General features: G+C 44.8%; 1 protein-coding gene across 3 annotated transcripts in view; it reads right to left on the reverse strand.

The window, feature by feature from the left end:
* Positions 1–1,670: 1,670 nt before the first annotated feature.
* The window catches only part of LOC119437566 (mediator of RNA polymerase II transcription subunit 7), a 92,089-nt gene continuing 71,223 nt past the window's right edge, over positions 1,671–22,536 (reverse strand). For 2 of the 3 annotated variants that reach the window (XM_037704573.2, XM_037704572.2), the window contains one exon: positions 19,263–19,622. In XM_037704573.2, the coding sequence (XP_037560501.1) occupies positions 19,560–19,622 (63 nt within the window). In that variant the 3' untranslated portion in view covers positions 19,263–19,559. Of the gene's footprint in view, positions 6,396–19,262; positions 19,623–22,536 lie in introns of those variants that run through there. The other variant, XM_049660713.1, reaches the window with a different exon arrangement.

Genomic DNA, 22,536 nt, shown 5'->3' on the forward strand with positions numbered 1-22,536 from the left:
TGCTTCCGTCCACTTTAAATCCAAGCGCTTCAGGAAGGTGTACGTTACCTACGGGTCCCACTGGGTGATTCCTTCGCATTCCATGAGGATGTGCTGAGTGGTCTCCGGGTATTTGCTGTAGCATACGCATGCCTCATCTAGTTCCGTATATTTGTTCCGGTATGTTTTGGTCCTTAGGCAACCGGCTCGAGCCTCAATTAGCAAGGCCCTTTGTGTTATCGTACAGATTTTCCCTTCTAATTTCTTTCTTTTCATTCTTGTGAATCTCCATGGTCCTTTTTGTTTCCATTCTTTGCATTCAATTCACGGTCTCTATTTCTCTCACTTTCTTTCTGATGACTCCTGGTTGTCTATTTACAGTTTCGATTATCCTGTACTTGGTTGCCAACTTCCTTGACCTCTTCCTCCATTCTGTGTCCACGCTTTTCATGTAGAGATGCTTGTGTACCTTTAGCCGCCCATTTATTTTCATCCATGTTCCTGAGCCTTTCAAAGATGGCTGATGATGATGATGATTTATTGGCATCCCCTTTGAAACGGGGCGGCGACAAATAGTCACCTAGCCTGCTTGATTTAATCAGGTATACTATACATGTTCTTTATCTTGCATTTTTGTATACCTATCATTATTTTTCTTTTTCAAAAATTTACCTTGTACCGCTGCCTATGATTTTAAGAGATCAGGTCGCATCCATCTTTTCCCTACTTTTTTTCCACCAGTACTCTAATCGTCTCTTGCTGATCTCTACGGCTGATCTGTTTATGTTTCCTTCCACTTTAAACCCAAGCGCTTCTGGGAGTTGCACGTTACCTACGGTTCTCGCTGGGTGGATCCCGTCGCATTCCATTAGGATGTGCTGAGTGGTCTCTGGATCTTTACTGCAGCATACACATGTCTCATCTAATTCCGAATATTTGTTCCGATATGTTTTCGTCCTTAGGCAACCGGCTCGAGCCTCAAATAGCAAGGCACTGCCCTTTGTGTTATCGTACAGATTTTCCCTTCTAATTTCTTTCTTCTCATTCTTGTAAATCTCCATTGTCCTTTTCGTTTCCATTCTTTGCATCCAATTCACGGTCTCTATTTCTCTCACTTTCTTTCTGATGACCCCTGGTTGTCTATTTACAGTTTCGATTATCCTGTACTTGGTTGCCAACTTCCTTGACCTCTTCCTCCGAGCGAGCGAGCGCCGCCGCGCCATCTAGTGGGCGCCATTCAAATCAAACGAGAGCACAGCTGCGCCTCTAGCGGGAGCAATGAGTACTAGCGTGGCTATAACGGCGCGACGGGAGACAAGTCTCATCCCTAAGGAGCTTCGCGCCTAAAATAAAGCTGTTCCACAAGTCGGAGAACGTGCGCAGCGGGAGTACAGTTAGAGTGACCTAGAATATTGGAGAATGTCCAAAGCGCCACACGAATGCATGGGAGGAGCGAGGACCTTTTCTTGTGAACTCCAGCGCCGCGTTAATAACTAGGATATCATGAGAAGTTGCATGTTGGGAATTTCAGAGAGAATTAATGGATTATTAAAACAGCTATTGCAGCAATAACTTTTGCATAACAAATAATTAAATGGCTAGGCCAGTAGTAGCTATCTATTCATTTCAATGTAATTATATATATATATATATATATATATATTCACATTTTTATGTTTGTTTACCTATTGGCTGGAATGGCTTTCCTTTCGAATGTCCGAACTTGAAACAAGCTTCGCTCACGGTGGACCTTAAGGTACATCGTGCGCGAAGTTTGTATTGAAGAGATAGCGTACAGCAAGAGTTGTTTGTGTACGCTATCTCTGAAGCGAAATAGACCAACAATATTGCGGCGTTAGGGCCGTCTCTGCTCCTTCTCTTGTTTCCCTTACACCTTCTACCTGCGCTCTCTTCGTAATAAAGTATTGTCGAGGCTAAAAAATGGATGAATAAATAAATACATATGCGTATGGCTCTAAACCAAACTGACCGTGAGTGAAAAGCGCGTAGTGGTGAGCGAAGCGGTCACTGCACGCGCGTAAGTATTTCACTTGACTTCGCAAGTAATTTCCTTTTTTCGTTACTCTTATTCTTGCAAGCATGGTGCTATTGAACGCATACCCATGTGAATACCGTTTTTTACATTCTTTCCTTGCGCGGGCTCATTTAGCGCGTTTCTACCACGCACAGTTACCGCATTACCGTTCCCGAACTCGAGCACCGGAGCTAGTCCGCGCTGATGAGTTTGACGCGTTAGGTTTTGCATTCTCTTGCTGCCCAAGCTCAAAGACTATGCTCAAAGATGGGTAAGCTCCATGCAGCACCACACTGTTGAAGTTAAATAGACTTTAAGTGCTTTGCCTGGAAACTGAACGCAAAAAACTACAGCGCGTAGCAGACGACCCTCGCTTCCCGCGTGCGAAAAGCCCACGGGTCCGGAGCAGCAGCGGCGCAGCGCGACAGTTCACAGAAAAAGGCCCTTGCCGGCGCTTTGGACACTCTCCCATTATTCTAGTACAGTCAGAGCTTCTCTCGCTCTCACATTTCCCGAGCGTTTCGGCAGAGGCGCAGAGCTCGCGGGTGCAGCGAGTGCCGAGCTCGCGCGGCGTTCTATATATCCAATGGCGGGTAAAAATACCGTTCGATATTAAAGTACGAGTTAAATGAGTTTTAACGTTCTTGAGTAACTCTAAAACCCCATTGTACATAATTAATAGGAGACTCATAGGTTCGGAAACCACTGTAGAGGGAGCGGGAAGACTTCCTGAAAACCATACCCACTCCCACTCAACACTCACAGCAATTGTATGTTCATGACTGCTCACCAGCACTGAATAGCTTTTGTACTCATGTCCACCCACTGACAGTTCCTGCGCACATATTCACCTGTGAAATGAGCCTGAGAGAGTATGCTGACTTACGACTACGAGTATGGACACAACGAGCACACTCAATGCCAGCCAGGTTTGGAGCTATAAAATCATATTTCACAATAGGTTGCCACAATTTACTGTATATCCTGGCACCTTGCATTAGTATAACCACGGCCGGGCTCGACTGGCGCGCGCGCTCGCTTCTTACGGCCCTGTCACCCGTCGGGGAAACAATGGGAGAGTTTCTCAGCACGTTTCGCCACCCGTAGGCAGTAGGAGCGCTGCAACCCTGACCCTTCCTGCCCTGCTTCGCGTGCATGCTTGCCTTCGCGCTCTCACGATCGTTTTCCTGCGCATTTTATTCGGTGCTGTGTCAGTGTTGTTCAGTATATATGCAGTAATTTGTGGGCTCCTGAAGACAGTTGTACAGCCTTTAGTATGCGCGGCCACAGCCAAGACTTGGCGCCGTTCATTGCACATCGGTATATAACTGCTGTGTGATGGTGTATTGCAAGTCCCGTTCCGGGAAAACACCCGGTGTTTCTTTTCACCAGTTCCCAACTTCAGCCTCTCGCTTCAACACGTCTTCCAGAAAAAATGTAGCAGTTTCGCCCGAAAGGCGAAGCATCGATTACGATAGCGAATTTGTGGACAACTATACGAACTAAGGATAGTAGTTTTTTCAGCCGTATAAACTTGCAAACATTCGCTTACTAACTAAATTAACAAGTGCGGTGTCATGCGTGCCGCAGGTAAACATGAACACATCTCGCTCGATGACCGCAGAAACTCACTGTCAAAACGCTGAAGTGAGGAAGTGCGGCAGCAGCAGCAAGCGAATTAACTGAACATGCTACTTAGTAGCGCAAAACTCGAAAAAAAAAAAAAGAAGACAGTGAAAGACGAGAGGAAAGACGAGCGCTAGCCTCACAACTGTTTATTCCGAAGCAGGGCTTGCTATATATACACAAACATACGCATGCGCAAACGCATAAAACACACAAAGGGCGCCAGTCAGCGGAAGGCTGTGTAGTCACATTATATGCTTAGCAATCTCATTTCCGAATCATAACGTGTCACAGTCCTTTGACTAACGCAGGCTAGACTATTGATTTGGATGTGGTAGGCCTCTAACAGTTCACGAGCGGTTTTGTTCTTGCTTTTGCCTAGGATCCTGACATTAAAAAACAGCGGTTGACAGTCGGGACAAGACCTGCAATGCCCAGAAAATTGTGCGGTGGTATCCTTCTTTAAAAGATTTGCGTGCTGCCTCATTCGGTCGTTGACGCAGCGCCCCGTTTGCCCAATGTAGCACTTGCCACAGCTGAGAGGATTGAGATAAACCACTCCAGTGGAACCATGCACGTAACGCTGAACGTGCTGTACTGTGCACCCATTCGTAGCGCCACCCGTGATTCGAGGGCAGAGACGGGCCAGCTTGTTCGGGGCGGAAAAAACCACTGGTACTCCGTACCTGTTCGCCACCTTCTCAAGGTTGTGGCTAACCTTGTGAAGGTACGGCACCACTTGTGCCTTTTTTCGAGCATTGCGCTCGACTTCATCGCCCACCTTAGGCTTTTTGTTGCCTTTCAGCTTCTGGAGCAACAATTCCCACACTGACTTCAACACCGAGCGAGGGTAGCCGGCTTTTAAAAGCAGCTCAATCTGATTTTCAAAACTCGTCCCGATCCTGTGAACGCACGATTTCTTAAGCACAGACCCCAGGCAGGTTATTGCGATCCCTCGTTTAATAATTTTCGAGTGGCAGAATCGTATGGTAAAAGCTCTTTCTTAGCACGTGGTGAATAGCTCCAACAGACATGTTGTTTTAAAAACTTCAAGTTTAAATCTAAAAACTGCAGCGCGTTCTTAGCCGGAATCTCGTGGGTAAAAGATAGGCCATTGCCATGAAGTTTAAAAAGGCTTAAAACTGTGGTGATTTCATCAATGTCGGTAGAGGAATACTTTTCGTCCAAAAGGATTAAAAAATCGTCTCCATATCTAAAAACTTTTATCACATGCGTGTTCTCAAAGCAGTTGTCAAGGATTATATCCATTTCAGAAAGAAATAGGTCACATAGCAAGGGCGCTAAGCTAAGCACGAACTAATACATATGCCCCTCTTTTGTAAGTCGAGTTGGTTGTCAAAAAGAACAAAAGTATTTTTGAGATAGGCTTAAAATAAGGCCAGAAAATTGTCAGAACTAAGACCAATTGCAGTCTGAAATTCCAATTCACCACGGGCATCTATGCATGCTTTGATAGCAACAAACAATTCGCGATGCGGTATAGAGTAAAATAATTCTTCTATATTTACAGAAAGGCTACCCTCGCTCGGTGTTGACGTCAGTGGGGGAATCTGCTCCAGAAGCTGAAAGGCAACAAAAAGCCTCAGGTGGGCGATGAATTCGAGCGCAACGCTCGAAAAAAGGCACAAGTGGTGCCGTACCTTCACAAGGTTAGCCACAACCTTAAGAAGGTGGCGAACAGGTACGGAGTACTAGTGGTTTTTTCCGCCCCGAACAAGCTGGCCCGTTTCTGCCCTCGAATCACGGGTGGCGCAACGAACGGGTGCACAGTACAGCATGTTCAGCGTTACGTGCATTGTTCCGCTGGAGTGGTTTATCTCATCCCCCTCAGCTGTGGCAAGTGCTACATTGGGCAAACGGGGCGCTGCATCAACGACCAAATGAGAGAGCACGCAAATCTTTTAAAGAAGGATACCACCACACACTTGTCTGCGCATTGCAGGTCTTGTCCCGACTGTGAACCGCTGTTTTTTAATGTCAGGATCCTAGGCAAAAGCAAGAACAAAACCGCTCGTGAACTGTTAGAGGCCTACCACATCCAAATCAATGGTCTAGCCTGCGTTAGTCAAAGGACTGTGCGACTTTATGATTCGGAAATGAGATTGCTAAGCATATAATGTGACTACACAGCCTTCCGCTGACTGGCGCCCTTTGTGTGTTTTATGCGTTTGCGCATGCGTATGTTTTTGTATATACAGCAAGCCCTACTTCGGAATAAACAGTTGTGAGTGTAGCGCTCGTCTTTCCTTTCCTCTCGTCTTTCACTGTTGTCTTTTTTTCGAGTTTTGCGCTACTAAGTATTGTGTTCAGTAAACACCAACTCGCTTAAGAAGTTATTCTGAAGCGAATTAACCTTCGTGCCGTCTGTGGCTACAAGCACCGTATCTAGGCACCGCTAAGATACGGTGCCTTCGCGGCTGTGCGTAAGGAGCTGCCGCTGGAGTAGAACCCCCCTCTCCATCACTTCCCCCCCTCCCCATCAGTTGGTTGAGGTTCTGGGTGCCTCCTCGTGCATCGGCATTGTGTTGCCCGCAGCCAGCACTTGCTGCGGCAATAGTCAGAGTGCATCCACTATTCCGCACAAGATGCGGTCTTGGCTAAGGCAGTGTCCCTGCATGGACACTGGGCCCTGGATTAGGCAGGTCGCAATTGTGGCTTTGCTTGGCTGCTGCCAGGCTGCAAGGGACTCTGGCTCGGGAAGCATGCTCAGGGTATTCTAAAGAATTTCACGCACCTGCACAAAACAGAGCCATGGAAAAGCCGTCAAATTTCACTCCCCACATCGAGCAGCCAGACTTTTTGCGAGCACAACAAACAGCCCACTGAACTCGCGCTATCCCTTCAAATAAGTACAACTTGCAAAATGGATTTCATATACCTAACCTTTACATAGTTGTAGATGAATAAGTGGAAAGGAAGCATTAATGCCACACACTCGAGTATGTGAGCTTACCTCCACAGCTTTACTGCGCATTCATCTTTGTGAACCCAATTTGAAAATGTAATTCTTACCAGTACCACTCCCGAGAATGTATAAATACCACTCTGGTTGCACATATCTAACGAAATGTAACCAAAGTTGGAATTTAGCAATTGGCAACTCCAGAATCCGTTACTTCTGCAGGCAACACTGTCCAGAAAACAAACATGGCTACGACATCCAGGTTCATGACGGCTCTTTCACTTGGTGCTGTGCTGAAGTTTCTCGTTTGTGGCATAGAATGGTGTTGAATGTCGAGCCTGAGGTGTTGGATTCCAGACTAGCAGCTCCTCCGAAAATGTTAAAAGACTATTCAGCTGAAAGTGCCCTTGCTGCCGATTACCTCATTTTGATCGGCCTCAAGGATTTCAGCGAGGAAACCATGGAAATAGCTGAGCTCTGCATGCAAACAGCCAGCCTGCCTAGCAAGCTGCGTCAGCCTTTTTTAAAGAGAGAGCCTTTCAAGCGAGCCGGAGGTTAAAAATTGAAGTGTTTGTGAGTAGTGCGCCCCCGAAAGGTGCCATCAGTTGTCAAGAGGTGTTGCTCCACTGCTACCGATACGATACTTGAGTGTTCGTGACCTTCATACAAGCAACTCTGCACTGTGACTCGTGTTGCAGTATATCACATAGCATCTCACAAATTATAGGCAATAGCATCTGTCATGCCTTCAGAAGCTAAATACGGATATCGTGCACTGATATAATGCGGCTAAGAACTGTTTCTTGGAAAAACTGTCTTTGGATAAAAACAAATGAGTTTCACTTGTGAGTTGGGGTACACCTTCGTATAGTTAGCTGATACATATGACAAGGTAGCCTGCCTTTGATGACTGGCGCTTGTTCGTGCTCGCAGTACACAGTGTGCGAGGGTTCAGGCTTGGGAACACAGCACACACCAGACGCCCGGAGGAATTCTCAAACCCCGGTGAGATGTGAGAAGTAAATAACAACCAATCGGACCAAGTTACATTTCTTCCAACAGGTCTCCTAAATTTTGCGAGGGGTTTCTTTTGAGCAATGTCACTTCTATTAGTGTAAATGCATGACTTGTAAACAAATCGAACCAGATGTAATGGAATTTAAATTAAGCTGTGTGCCCAAAGTCAAAAAGCAAGCTAGTGGTGCTGTGGCCAGGTTGAATGCTCCAAACATGAAACTAGTGCTTTTTGCAGTTGCTTCGAAATTTCTTGCAAGCAAATAAACTGAGAACTCACCATGCTGAATGAGAAACCGGCATCTTCTGCTTACAACACTAAACTAAAGCATGCTATGAAAACGATATGTCGCCTCATGCATAACATGTGTCAGGATCAACCTCAGACCTATCGAGCTAGTTATTGTTCCTTCCTGCTACCGGTGCCTGTGAAAAAAAGTACATTAGTGAGAATATTCCTGCTGCTCAAGGCATTAGTTTAACTAATGCCAGGGACAGAAAATTATACTAAAAAAACCAAACAAAGCTTAAGCATGCATCACTAATTTATTAAAGCACTACCTAAACAATGTACACTCCTCGATTTTAAACGCCGGCAACATATCTGAAATATATAAAAAGAAAGCAGTGGTCTGCTCCATTGCTTCCCTTTTAATTGGTTTCTTTTTTGCCAGGAACAAAGAAGTTGTTCCAAGTGAAGTGTTTCGAACAAACCAGCATAGTATCAGTCACCTTTTCTCAATGCATAAGATTCTTATCCATGTCTGTCTCTGATGCGCGTTGTGTGCTTCTTTAGGGAAACAATGAAATCATATATTACCGCCTTTCCACTGTGATGACATGGCCATAATGGTACACAGCAAAATTATTTCGACATCCATTTTTTTTTTTCTTTTTCGGGCTTGCGCACGGCGGCATCACAACGATTTCAGTACTACGAGGGAATGTTGCAGCGCACAATGTAATGTGAGAATCTGAGGCTGAACTTAGATTGGCTGGTTCTTGGCATGGCCGTTAGGGAGCAAGCATTTAGTTGGAGTCGCGAATAGAGTCGTGTCAAGTAGGTCTCACTTTACTGTGTTGGTCATTCGATTACACCGAAAGGAAACTACACGGTTTAGTAAGCACAACCATGTAGCAAGCTCACTTGCTTATACCCGTGTGACACGGGCATGCTTGGAAAGCCGTCCAGTGGACGGCCTTCGAAACGCCACAACTGTATCGACTCAAAGAAGTTGTGGTGGTGCTACACGGCACTCTTGAAAGGCCGTTGAGTGGTTCAGGCATTTCTCACAAAAATTGTGTGGCACTGCGAATCTTTAGTGTCGTTTTCATGTCACCAACACGTAAATAATATTAAATCCACCAAAAAGCACGGAAATCTATTTTAATAAATTGTGTATACATTGTTATAAATATATTTTTAGTTTTTAAGTTATTGAGTAGGGAAACTGTGGCATGACGAACACAAGCACATAGCTGTTGTCGAGAGTATGTGCAGTTCGCACATTTCAAGTGGCAATTCAATAATTAACAATACTTGTATATAGTACTATTTTTGAGAGCATTTGGTTTGATTTTTTTCTTTCTATTTGTGAGTACAAGCACACTGAACGAGAGGGCCCATTGGCGCTGTTTCCACTTCCGTTGCTCAAAGGCCATTAGGGTTTCGATAGAGTTGTAGAGTGCTCCGTTGACTTGATAGTCTATTGACTCGGCGACTCGGCGGCCTTCGAAACCGCCCGTGTAGCAGCTCAAACTTGGCCTATGAGTCAACGAATATCGGTTGGAAGGCCTTCCAAATTCCCGTGTGACACGGGTATTAATCAGTTGAAGCTTTATGCTTGCAGCTACAGGGACTGAACCTTTTGTTCTGAAACTTGAACAATTGCACAGATGTCCTCCATGTATTTTTTTAAAATTCTGACCTCATTTTTGTAGCTGGCATTACTGTGTAGATAGTCAAGTGTTTTGTTTCTGCACTCCAAGTTTCTTGTGCTGCACCACTACATACTGCTTCACAAAAATTATACGACCTTTCCTGAACAAAAAGTGCAGTTGTTTCATGCTTTTCAACTGCTTGTCATGCAATAATATGTCACTTGCTATCCCATCTCCACCCACTGCAGTAAACCTGTGGCATTGGCATAGCAAGGTCGGGGGGGGGGGGGGGGGTCGAATCCCCCGTCCCCCGAAATTTGCTGACGAAACCTCCTTCCTCACAGTCCGACGGAACAAAGTTACAAGAAGTTACAAGAAGAATGTTACAAGGCAAGAGCTAGTGGCAGTCCAAACGAGGGGGTTGTGATGGGGGCAACACCTTCTCCCAGCACAGAACATTGCGGCCCCACTCATGGCGTGCCTCTACCTCATTACACGGATCGTGTTAACCATAACTGTTGAGGGGGGACCTACGCTAAGAATTCCACACACAGATAAAGACGGGATGGGCGCATGCATGAAAGTTGGGGGCATTGCTGCTCCCCACCAGGCCTTTGTGTCGTCGGAGAGCTTCTCATTTCTGGTACTTGACCAAATCGTCGAGCACGCTGTGCGGAAGAAAAGCATTCCGAAAACAATGCGACAAGCTTGACTAGAAAGCGCAGAATATGCACCCCCCTCCCCACACTTTTCCTTTCCCTTGTCTCTGACTTTCATTATGTTCATGACCTTGAGAACAGTTTGCTCTTATGCTATAGTTTATACATGCTGTTAAGAATGAAAACAGGGCAAGAAACCGGACAAGTAAGACCTACAGAACGCCGATTTGCACATGGCAAAATATATCAAGGATGGGGGTGCTGGGCCAGAGAAGCTAAGAAACCGCCACAACAAGCAGGTGGGAGGGCAGGTAGGTAAATGGCCTCAAAGTTCATGCAGAAACAGAATTATAGGAATGCTAGGGGCCGCCGTGCCGTTCAGCAATCCGGGGAATGTTGAAGAGTGCGACAGTGACTAGCAGAAAAGAATTTTAAAAAGGGGAGTGGGGTGACAGATGGGGTGATGCACTCGAGGAATGGGGGGAGGATGCGCATAAAAGGCATCAAGAACGAAGTTGGCAGATAACTATCGAGAGCGTCTCATCACTGCCCGATTGCTCAACACCAGACGGCGGCCATGGGCAGTCCCATAGCCCCTCGTAACACGTGCTGCTTGCTGCGGAGAGTCCATCCTAACTAAGCATCTCGGCAATTTTCAGAATAGACGGGTTTCAGGTGACACAACACTTTCAAATCTTTCGGAGCTACTAGCCCTTATTTTACTGCGAACTACGGATGCCGTAATTTTCACAAACGCTTCTAAACAAGAAAGCAACCCTTCCTCGAACTGTCTGCCTCATCAATTCCCGAGTGTGATTAAATAAGAATATGCATCCCGTGATGACAATACCATGATTGCAAGTTGCTTCCAAACATCTCTTCAAACAAGTCGGACAATAGGTCACTGAAAGTGAGAGAAACTTAAATCATATGATACTACGAAGTTCTAGCGCAAAGCTTCGTTGCACTATTTTTAATACTAGAATAATATAGCATCCCCACAACGCCGAAAGCGCGACTGAGTGCTAGGTGACTTGCAAAATACCCGCCCTCTTCCGTACGTACCACTAATTAGAAGATCTGGGGTGCAACAAATCTGGGGTGCAACAAGTCTGGCCTGCAAACAAGAAGACACACAATAGTGCGCTGTCTTGTTTTTGTTTGGCCCCGTTTTTAGTACTGTTCGTTTTTCCACGTCATATACCAGCTAGCTCATCAACATACATTAAATAAATGCATCAATTCGTAAACGAAATATCAACGTAAACGATGATAGCATAATTTGATGCGGAGTGGCTGCACGCCTTAGCAAGGAAAAACCTCGTTACAGCATTCTCGTCCGGGGAGTGCTAGGAGTTTGTCTTTGCATGGTGCACAACCTCCACACACACACACATACTGAGTGTTCCAAATTAAGCTTTACGGAACTTTTAGAAACTACTTGTGGCAGGTAGCATCATTCTCATCATTGAGCTGGGTTATTTGAAGAGGCGGACATTAGTAACTCGAGAAATAGAAACACATATTCAACCAATTAACAGAAATGCACTAATTAACTTCTTAGTTAATTACTTTACGGCATATATTGCAATTTACAAATTCTAGCCAGTGAGCTTGTCAGGCGATACCCACTTGGAATGAATTTGCAGGATGACACCATTTTGGAGATTTGTGCCATCAAACTCGCTATAAAAATGCGCCGTTGTTCCAGTTACTTTTTTACCAAAATGCTCGTTTTATACATTGAAGCACGAAATTAACTGGAACGCCCATGTATTTCGTCCCACACTTCGGGAAATAATATCTCGAAACTGGTGCCATCCTGGAAATTCATTTCAAGTGGATGCATCTTGCTAACTCACCGGCTACAATTCATAAATTGCAATATGTGTCGTAAAGTAATTAACTAAGAAGTTCACGAGTCAATTTTTGTTAATTAGTTGAATGTGTTTCAATTTCTCGTGCTACTAATGTCCACCTCTTCGAATAACCCAGCTCGACGATAAGAATTACGATACCTGCCACAGGCGATTTTTAAAAAAAAATTCTGTAAGGCTTAATTTTGAACACCCGGTATATATATATATATATATATATATATATATATATGTATAGAGAGAGAGAGAGAGAGAGTGAGGTGGAGGATAGATAGTTCCGACAGGGGTGGAATGCAAAGACACTTGTGTATGGGTGCACATTAAGAAATCCCAGGCGGTTGAAATTGATTTGGAGCTATGGACTACATAGCTCATAATCTCTGTGTTGCATTTGGAGATGAAAGGAAATAGTTCTGGCAAGTTGGTGCTGCATTTCAATCTGCTTTCATGATTTAAAGTGCAAGAAAGAGACAATAAAACAGCAAGAAAACAACACTGGGATGAGAGATGCATTCATGTCATCCCTACTTTCCTAATTGTATGCATCTTTTTTGCGCTGTAAATCACAAATCTGTTCTAACTCACCCAGTACTCAATTCATGTTCAGTGTATTTGAATCTGCATAGCATAAGGTGAACACTCAAACTGTTTTTGTGTTGTCAATATTTCCCAGCACATTAGAACTGGACAACAGAATGGAAACACAGTGCTAAACTAACCGCTGAAACTTTATTTTCAGGATGTATAAATGCATTTTGCATCATAAGAACAGGAAAACCGAGCAGTAGCAATGGTACAAAAAAATGCAATCTGCAGAAATTGGATGTTGCACGTGTGACTTCTTCCGCAATAGGAAATTGCACTGCTTAGTATTGATAAGGACAGTGAAGCCACACTCACACACTTATCATCCCATTTCCAAATTTCTTGTGCTTCGATGATTTCTCTTGCGATTCTATTTTTTCCTTTGGAGCGTTTTCCTTTGAAACTGGAGCGACAAGGACGTCACTTCAGAGGGTGCCTTTTCCTTCAGCTTAGCTCAAACTCCGATGCATTGGAGGCCATCAATCAGTGGACACAGTATATCAGTGTAGTGAACCGCACAACAAACTTGAGGCAATGCACACTGCCCCACCTGAGGGCCTTAATCCAAGAAAGTGATAGACATTCGTGCAAGTTATCGGCAATGTACAACTCCCGGAAAGGGTCACCTGCATCCTGAACCTGGGACGCAAGTTAGTCGACGAGCCCCGAATGGCAAACTGGTCTTCTCTCACTCTTGACATAGGCTTCAAATCCCGACTTGGGGAAAGACAAGTGTGTGACTGAGGAAGTCGACATTCTTATACGCCACAAACCTACAACTACTAAGTTCGGTGTTAAAAGTAACGTTGCCCATCAAAAAAAGAACTTCCCATCTTTACTTTTAGCCGACAAAGAGGGCAGTTTAGTTGTGATACAGTAGGAAGTGTTTATATCAAAAACGTCCGAGGCCATGAGCTCAGTTTTTCTAAGGAAAGATGACACTTCACTAGCAAAGGTGAAAAAGTGAAGCACCCAAGTTGTGCAAACAACTTATGCGGGACAAATTGTCTCAGGCTATTCACAATGCCAAGCAGCTATACTTGGAGATGTTTTTAGCATTTAAATGCATAAGGTTGACCGCCCGCTGTGAGTAACAGCCTCTGAAAATGGCAGCTGGCATAAAGTAGCTGCTCAGTTCTTTCAAGAAAAACTTGCCAGTTTGACCATTGATGACCCTTTTATGCTAAGAAACTCGATAGAGGTCACTGCCTTCTCAAAAGCTGCTCGATTGCTGCTAAAAGTTGCTCACCTGCTCGATTGACGTCGAAGATTTATATTATTCACTGCCCCCAGATCATTTCCTTACCTGCATTGAGAATTGTATATTGACCAACATGGGATCATTGTATTTCAATATGCCTCCGGGATGACTGCCAACGGCTTCCTAGAACTAAACGCCGTCACCTACTGTTAAAGAAAACGGTGTGCATGGGGTCCATTATTAAGTGACCTGCTGTTGGTGCGATGTGAGAGATTGCTTCAAGCCCCAAGTGAAAGCTCAAAAGTTAGAAACGTGTCGGTATGTGGATGATTATTTGGTGCTTCTAGACTGTGGCAAATCTAACCTTGACAATACTATTGCATTGAAGGCTTGTGCCCTCTTGTTGTAACCATTGAAACACCACAGGATGACCACTTTAGATTTTTTGGATCTTCAGTTAGATTGTGCAGTCCTTGGAGATGTTTTTAGCATTTAAATGCACAAGGTTGACCGCCCGCTCTGAGTAACAGCCTCTGAAAATGGCAGCTGGCATAAAGTAGCTGCTCAGTTCTTTCAAGACAAACTTGCCAGTTTGACCATTGATGACCATTTTATGGTTTTATGGTATGTTGGTCTTATGCTACGCAAGGTAGCAAGGTGCTTTTGCTGTTCAAATCAGCTCCTTCTAAGTGAAACGAACCATTGCTGGTTTGTGCTTCAAGAATGGAGTCGTGTGTTCAGCCCAGTTTCACGAGCTAGACTGAGAATTTGGCATTTGCTGGGCACCCACATATATTCCCAAGACCAGTTGCTGAAAAGATGCTCAAGTCAAATAATAAAGCTGGTAGCAGTGGCACAGATTCCAGTGGTACAGCATAAAAGCAAGATGCAAGAGCCGCAGTTATCCCGCACCTGCATCAGATTATAGCCACCGCGTAAAGTGCACAGACAAAGGAGTTGGCATGAAAGTTGTGTTTTCAGCCCCTGAAAGATTCTCAAGAATGTGCTGTCAAGTAAATGGTAGATCAGGCTCTAGACTAAAGTATAGAGACAAGTGCGTGCCATGTGGTGAAAGCATAGTTTAGTGTATTCTGTTGTCGTGCAAGAGTAAGTATCTAGGTCAAACTGGGCGATACCTAACAAATGTCTTCGAGAACATAATGTAGATAGGGTTGTTAGTGGGCACCTTGGGGATACGCTGTCGCAATTGCAGATGCCAGCCTCTTTTTGATCAAGAGTGAGTAATTGCAAAAGGAAAGATCATCCAAGCGCAAGAAGTTCTAAAATGGGGCGACAAGCGTGTCAGTGTGGCTTCGCTCTCCTTGTCAAACAAGGAGTGTGATTTCCTATGGCAGAACAACACTTTGAGTGGGATGCCTTCTGCAGATTTAATTTTTTGTTGCATTGCTTCTGTTGTCTTCTCTTTTTCTGGTGCAAAACACATTTATAAATCCTTTCAGGAAAATAATGTTTCAGCGCTGTGTGTTTCCATTCTGTTGTTTGCACCTAATGCACAGGGAAACATCAACAATGAAGCACCAACCAGCCTAACGCTCAACCTTGGTGTTGTGTGTGCACAGGTGTAAATGCCTGTACAAAACCAGTGGCCATGATATATAATTGAGTTTCCTGAAGCACTGTCCATCCTAGCCTTCACATTCGCACCTTTGTTCCAAGATCTCGATAACTTCTGGACCATGTAAGCTTTTACAGGATATCGTTGTGCATTACATAATGTCCTTTATATGGTAGAAAAGAATTTTGGCTCCCTTCCACCATAGTTTTAGAAAAAGCCTGTCAACTACCACCCAACTTTTCACCCCTATTCATGTTTTCACAATAGCACTTGATAAGGACGCCCAAATAGATGCCACTTCCTTGAATTTTAAAAAAGCCTTCCACTACGCTGTGTCATGGTGAACTCTAGGGGAGTACGAATACTTGAATATTGAAAGGGGCCCTAAACCTTCTCCCTTGCTTGGTGAAATAACATAGTCTGCGGGTAGCATAAGCTGCCGTGCCCATCTCAGTCAAGTTTTGCTGTCGTATGTGGTGCGTGGAGCTCGCAAGCAGAGCGCGAAGTCACCTTTCTCTCAAACACTCTCCTTTCAACAGAAGCCATGATCCTCACTCTTTTCTGTGTGCTTTATTTCGTAATAAAGCACATTCCAATACGCGGCTGCTATTGGTCGCTGCGGTCAGCTACGTAGCCGGCCGCCGCGGGGTGCCGCCACAAGTCCACTGGCTAAGCGCACTGTGGCTTGCTGAGGACAACCGCGTTTGGCTTATGTTTAGCGCGTCGTAGGCACCAAAATTGGAAGTCGTGGTGTCTATGTTAACATCCAAAATGAAATTTGAACTGTGCGCTGCAGTGACATTTAGAAGGCGGAGCATTGTGGCCCCGCCCCACTCCGCCGTAGCCTTCACAGTGAGGAAGGAAGGGGAGCACACGGGAGGCCGTGTTTGATTGCCATAACTCCGCGCTTCTGCTGAACGCATTGAAGTACTTTTTGCGGCAACACATTTCTGAAATAGCCTATTTTCACTTAAAATGCCTTCCTCCACTTCGATAAAACGTGGTTCAGGGCCCCTTTCTACTCTGAATCGAATAGTGAACGTCCAAATAATTCGATTATCGAATATCGGTATTGTTAGTGCATGACCCAGTTGTGGTCGGTGCCATGATGCACACAGCATTCCCATGGCGTGCAATCTTTATCGGTGCAAGTATTGACCAGGTCGACCGGACCGATCGAAATGTGTAACGCTACGTGAACGGAGAGACCAACAAAAGCAGCGGATGGGGAAAGCATGGAAGCATGTGCAAAGATCGGGCCAATTGGCCACCAGAAGGCACGCTGATTGTATTGAGCACGTGAGTTCAGTGTTCACGCATGCAGATTCACACAGTCTGGAGGCGTTGGGGCTTTCCACCCATGTGGGAGCACACCGACAAGCTTGGCACATACGTGTGCTCGTGGTAGTTGCCAGCTGTTCAACCGCGAACCCGAACACTGCTTTAACGGCCATCAATCTAACTCGTATGCGTGATCTCGCACTCTATCTCTGACAAGCCACCCGTACGAACATGATGAGTGGCAAGCTTTCCGTGACTGTTTGTGGCCTCTTATAACACCGCCCGGCCGCGAAATTTTATCATGGCCTCAATCTACACTGTCCAGCCCATTAGGCCGAATAGGAGCTGCATTGTCGGGTGTTGGCGGCTAAAGTAACGATTACCGAATCAATGTAGATCAATTCACAGCTGTTGCAAGACCCTCAGAGAGCCGACAAACCGCCTCGCAAACGAAAGCGAGTGCACGGGATGATCGTTACATGTTCATGGCCACCATTTTTGCAAAATACTGCACGGTGGCCCCTTGTTTCGAACGCCATTTGTAGGCGCACAACGGTCTCTTTTCATATCTTCGAGCGAGCCGTCACAAGGCTACCTTTGGATTTACATTGAGGGCTCAAAAATATCATGCACAGTGCACTGATCTACAGACGGCAGATGGACATCGACGAAAAAAAAAGGGGGGGGGGGCTCATTGCATGAACTTGTCATGGGCCTCTCAATTTGAGAACTCCTTACCGTCTGTGCCAACCACGGTCAATGCGTGCGGCGCCGGTGACCGTGCAGAGCAGTGCCGAGTGATGTGATGCGCATAACCCGCTTTTGTACGATGTGTAGATTGTCTTAATGAGTAGACGATAACCCACAGAAACTAACGGCCATAAAGATGGGAAAACCCTCCTGTTTTCTGGAACAAAACTGGAAAGCAATAGAAAATTGCCATTAAGCACAGTATGGCCCACTATTAATTTGATAATCCCATTGGTATTTAAGACAACTTCGCTATATCTTCAGCCTCAGATGGAGAAAATCACTTGATTCCATTTGATAGACATTCCATTGATAAAAAAAATTTTCTAGACCTTCATAGGTGAACCGAGTTATCAGTGCTGGCATACTAATTTGATGTTCCCTTTGATAAGAGTAAAGCATACTATATGATTCATAGGTGCGTAAGTTATTGATAGCTATCAAGATTCTTAATGTGATTAGCCTCCTGAGCATGTTCAACACTGTTTTTTGCACAAAATTTAGAAGCATGAAAGTTTGTGTTAAATTTTCTGGTATTCAATATTGAATATTCCATTTCTTTTTCTCGATTCAATTTGATATTTGATTCGAAATCTATTATGTCGTACTTGCACCCCCCTAGTAAACTCCTCATGAACTATCTAGCATTGGTCTGCCCAGTAATCTCATTACCTTGATTTGCTCCTACCTCGCCAACCGGAAACTTTGTCCAGGTCAAAGGCTCTCAAGTTCTGCCTGTAACCTCGGGGAGTTCCCCTGGGTAGTGTCTTGTTTCTGATGTCGTCCTCAATGACATTGTTTCATCAGTAGACACCTCGGACATAAACTTTTTGCAGATGACTACATTTTCTGCAAACCAATTAAAGGGGCCCTGATAATACTTTTCGAACATACATAGTAAGAAAACGTTGCCAATCTGTCATAGAGGGGCCCTGATAATACTTTTTGAACATACATAGTAAGAAAACGTTGCCAATCTGTCATAGAGGCTGCTGTGAACGCGTGAGCCAAATATTACTGCACTGCATGCAGCAGGGAATTTACAATCACATGTCAAAAACAGCGAAAGATTGCTTGCTCTCACTTCCACAATGCCATGCAGCAGCATCAAAAGCAGCTGGACCCACCACTGCTATTGTCCAACATTTTCAGTGTAATACATAATTGCAAATTTTTAAATAAATAAATGAAACATACCTGCAATCTGAAAAAGGCAGAAACATTTCATCTTTGCACTGCTGGTCTACACATGACAATTGGGTGTGACCTCCGAGATGTCAGCGGCGTGGTGTGTAGTGTCGTCTGCCGCGGCTGCCATGGGCCCTTTCGCCACATTTCGGTGCCTGAATGCTCTCCGTCTCGCTCTGTGCGTGGAGCGGGGGAAAGGGAGAACCCTTCTCCCAGGTTCCTTCTTCCAGTGCGCAAGCGGAGACGAAAAGAGTGAGAAAGCCACATATTGGTGTGATAACTCCACTAATACTTGAAGGATGCAAAACACTTTTCCAGCACGAGATTCGCAAGATGACGTCCTTTAATAGTGAGGCCATTCTATGATTAGTTACAAAAGTGTTTCAGTGTCCCCTGAACTTTTTCGTTACCGCACCTGTTGAAATCTATCAATTTGATCGGCAGTTTTTCTATGCGTTGTTAAATCTTTCTGTTCAAATTCCACTACTAGCAAGATCATCCACTGTCGGGAATGACGACTGAACTTTGAACTGTTTGAACTGTTTGTCAGATTTTAACATTTTTGGCTCATCGGGGAGTCGGAAAAAATAAAGCTTCGACCGAAGGTATCATTGAAACTAGCCTCCAATGCGCCTAGCCAGGCCCGTAGCCAGGAATTTTTTTCGGGGGAGGGGGGGGGGGGGGGGCATTTGCTGAAGGCCTTGACTATTTGAGGAAACCACCTATTTCTCAGTAATTACTTCCAGTAAAAATCGTAGTATGTAAATTATGTGACTTTTTAAATACTAGAAAAAAGGGGGGGGGGGAGGAGGAAAGGTTGCAGTGGTGGCAAAGTCGGGAGCGCGGCCACCTCTCTGTGTTTATCCGGTGCCGACTGTTGGGTGCGGTGTCCTCTGCTCTATTGTGATGCTCCGGGTCGCTTACGCGGCGGCTCGTTCGGCCGAAGTACTCAGTGCCGTAGGACATGGGCACGGAAAGATCTGCTCAGTCTTGCACATGGTGAGCAGCTGTTGACAAGTTTCTTTGTGCAGCGGGATGGCAGCAGCCCTGTCGGAGAACAATCCCCCCCCCACCCCACCATCAATATTTCGAGGGGGGCCCAGGCCCCTAGGCCTCCCCTAGCTACGGGCCTGCTCCTAGCACTTCTTCAACAAAAAGACGCAAGATTTCAGCTTTGGTTGCTTCGTTAATGTAACTTCTTTAATGATAGCAGCAGCGAAGACACCGAAGCGTCTCCCGGGTTGTCTATTTTACAATCTGATATCTAGGTGGTTATAATGTTCTCTCAAACAACGGTAGATGCTCATGAGTGCCTGTTATTTTGATAATTGTGTTGAACTAATACCAAGAGCAACTTTACTGCCCCCGTCCTGGGTTGCTTTTATCAGTCAGCACTTAGACAGCATATGTAGCACAAATTATGAGGTGCAATCCTGCTCGTCCTATGGGGTTTTCACTCACACCAGAGCACACAGTCGATCTCGGACTGACCTTCAACCAAAGCTTGACTAGCTGTCTAATATCTCCATTTTGAACACCAACTGTGCAAGGGCCCTTATTCATTACTGTACAACACTCGATACTGTAACGTACAGGAACTGTACTGTATTGTATAGGAACTGAACAAAGCATGTAGAGGCTCCACCGCCAGTTGAACGCACACTAGACCGCCTTGCTTGCTTAGAAATGCTGATAAAACACAAAAATCAGTATGAGAAAGCTTCTGCATGCTCCCTGACCTGATAAAAATTGCTTCACGCCTAAAAATGCAGTAAAAAAACCAACCAGGTCCCTGCTACAATGAGTAAATACAACTGGTTCCTGTACAATAGGAACTTACCTGCTTTCACACTTGCGAAGCTACTGTTTTACCGTATAGCATAGGTGCTACTATGGCTAGTATGACACCAAGAAATCTTGATAATTTTTTTGCGCGATCTGAGTTACGAAAGTTGCAAACTAGGAACTAAATGCATATTCTGTATATTTCAGATTCTTTTTTATGCGGATAGCATTCTCTGCCTACTTCAGCCATTTTGAGCCTACCTATCTATCTATCTAGCCTCTTACACCGGCCCAGTGGCCCTACCTAGTGGCCCACTAGGTAGGGGCTCGTGGTGGTGATACCATCGTGGTCCCTGCATCGCCGCCATTCCAGCTTTGTCATACGACACTCATCATGCATATGTTATGGACAAGTCATGCATAGTCATGACACTATTTTGCAAATATATTTGAACATTGTTGTCTGCAATTATTTTCGAAGGTTATACATGTGGATTTTTTTCATTCTTTCTGGGCTGTTGTAATTGGGGGTGCTGGTTAATAGGCTGAAAAATACCGTAGACCAATTTGAAAAAGTCTTGTGGTAGAACATGCCCTTAACGATGCCCTACTACTTCCAGTGTATAACCAAAATTTCCAATGGGGTCTGGTGAGGGGCTCTTTGAAACTGGTGCCACACAATACAATGCAAACGCCTTTTTTCTGCAAGAACAACCAATTCTCAATAGAGACAACAGCTGCACAGAGCTAAAACTCTCGCAAGGTTAAAAAGTTTTCTGCAGACAGGCCGACTCCATTCTAAAACGCAATGCCACCGTTCACCTTGTCCATGTGGCCGAGCGTATATAGGACAGACGGGCGGATGCATTAATGTTAGGCTGAGAGAGGACCCCTTGTCACTTAACACAAATCCATGTTTGCAAACGCTCGCCATTATTTATCAACACATGTATGCTGTTCAAACACAGATCAGAACTCAAGAGTGAGGAGCTCACATTGCATGCGAAGGGGCTGACATTAGCCAGGCTTTAGCATCGCTCTCACAAAATGAACCTGACTAGCTTGTTGTGGGGAGGGTGGTTACACGTGCCACCATTGCTTGTGTAGAGGATCTTGCCTCGATAACTGTGTGTGCATATAATACCTTGGTGGTGATTGAATAAATGTGAGTCAGCGCTTGTCCCGTAGCCGCCTTTATCTTTGTGTGCACTGTAGTTACAAAGTGCATTTATATTCACAAAGTGCAACTTGCCCATCCTTTGTCAACTTTCACAGAATATGAATTTACACTCAATGTCCATTGTCGTCACTCACAGACGGCACTTCTTGCTATCCATGGACCACAATACATGCATCGTCCATTGCATGTTTGATGCACATTTATCAAATGACCCCAGAGAAATCACAAATGGAATGGTGCCCGACGCCTAGACTTTGGTAGATTGTCCTGCAACAGATGCAGTTGTGCAAAATGCCAAAAATGTGACGTGAATTGTTGATGGAAACCGGAAAATAAAGCGTATCATCCGAAAATCGTATCACCCAACGTATTATCCAACCTAATCGTATTATCTGGAAAGAAAAAAAAAGTATTATCCCGAAAACGTATTATGCAGAATCGTATCAACGAGGTTCCACCGTACCATCTTTTAAATGAGCATTTGTAAGCAAAGACTGAAAGTGGTGCTTCATTCTCATGCTATGCGAGGAAATAAACAAGGAGAAAGCATTAGGCCTTGGCAAGCGAACTCTCCATTCCACCACAGTATTGGCCCAACCTCTGAGACTCAGCGTACAGGCTGAGTTCACAGTAGTTTTTACTCAATGCACACTTGTTGGACTGCACTGCCATAGCTCTGCCTACAGAGTGAGAGCTCTAAAACCTACCGTACTGTGATGATCACATGCTGGGCCAATACATTTGGCTTCAATCGTGTTACGTGATGCTCTCTCCTAATTCTTTTCTTCTCCATGCAAGAAAGCGTTCTGTTACCATTTTGTGATGGCAATGGCAATGACACTAGCTAGGCTAGCTCTAACAGTAGGCCATTACAAATGAATGCGGTGTTGGTTTTGTATCTGATTGCACTGCACAGGCAGTTTGCAGTCCAATTTTACTGATAAAAAAAGGTGCAAATTAGAATCGGGTAAATACTGTATTCACAGATTGTGAGCC

The sequence above is a fragment of the Dermacentor silvarum genome, chromosome 1, assembly GCF_013339745.2.
Source record: "Dermacentor silvarum isolate Dsil-2018 chromosome 1, BIME_Dsil_1.4, whole genome shotgun sequence".
NCBI classification, from domain to species: Eukaryota; Metazoa; Arthropoda; class Arachnida; order Ixodida; family Ixodidae; genus Dermacentor; species Dermacentor silvarum.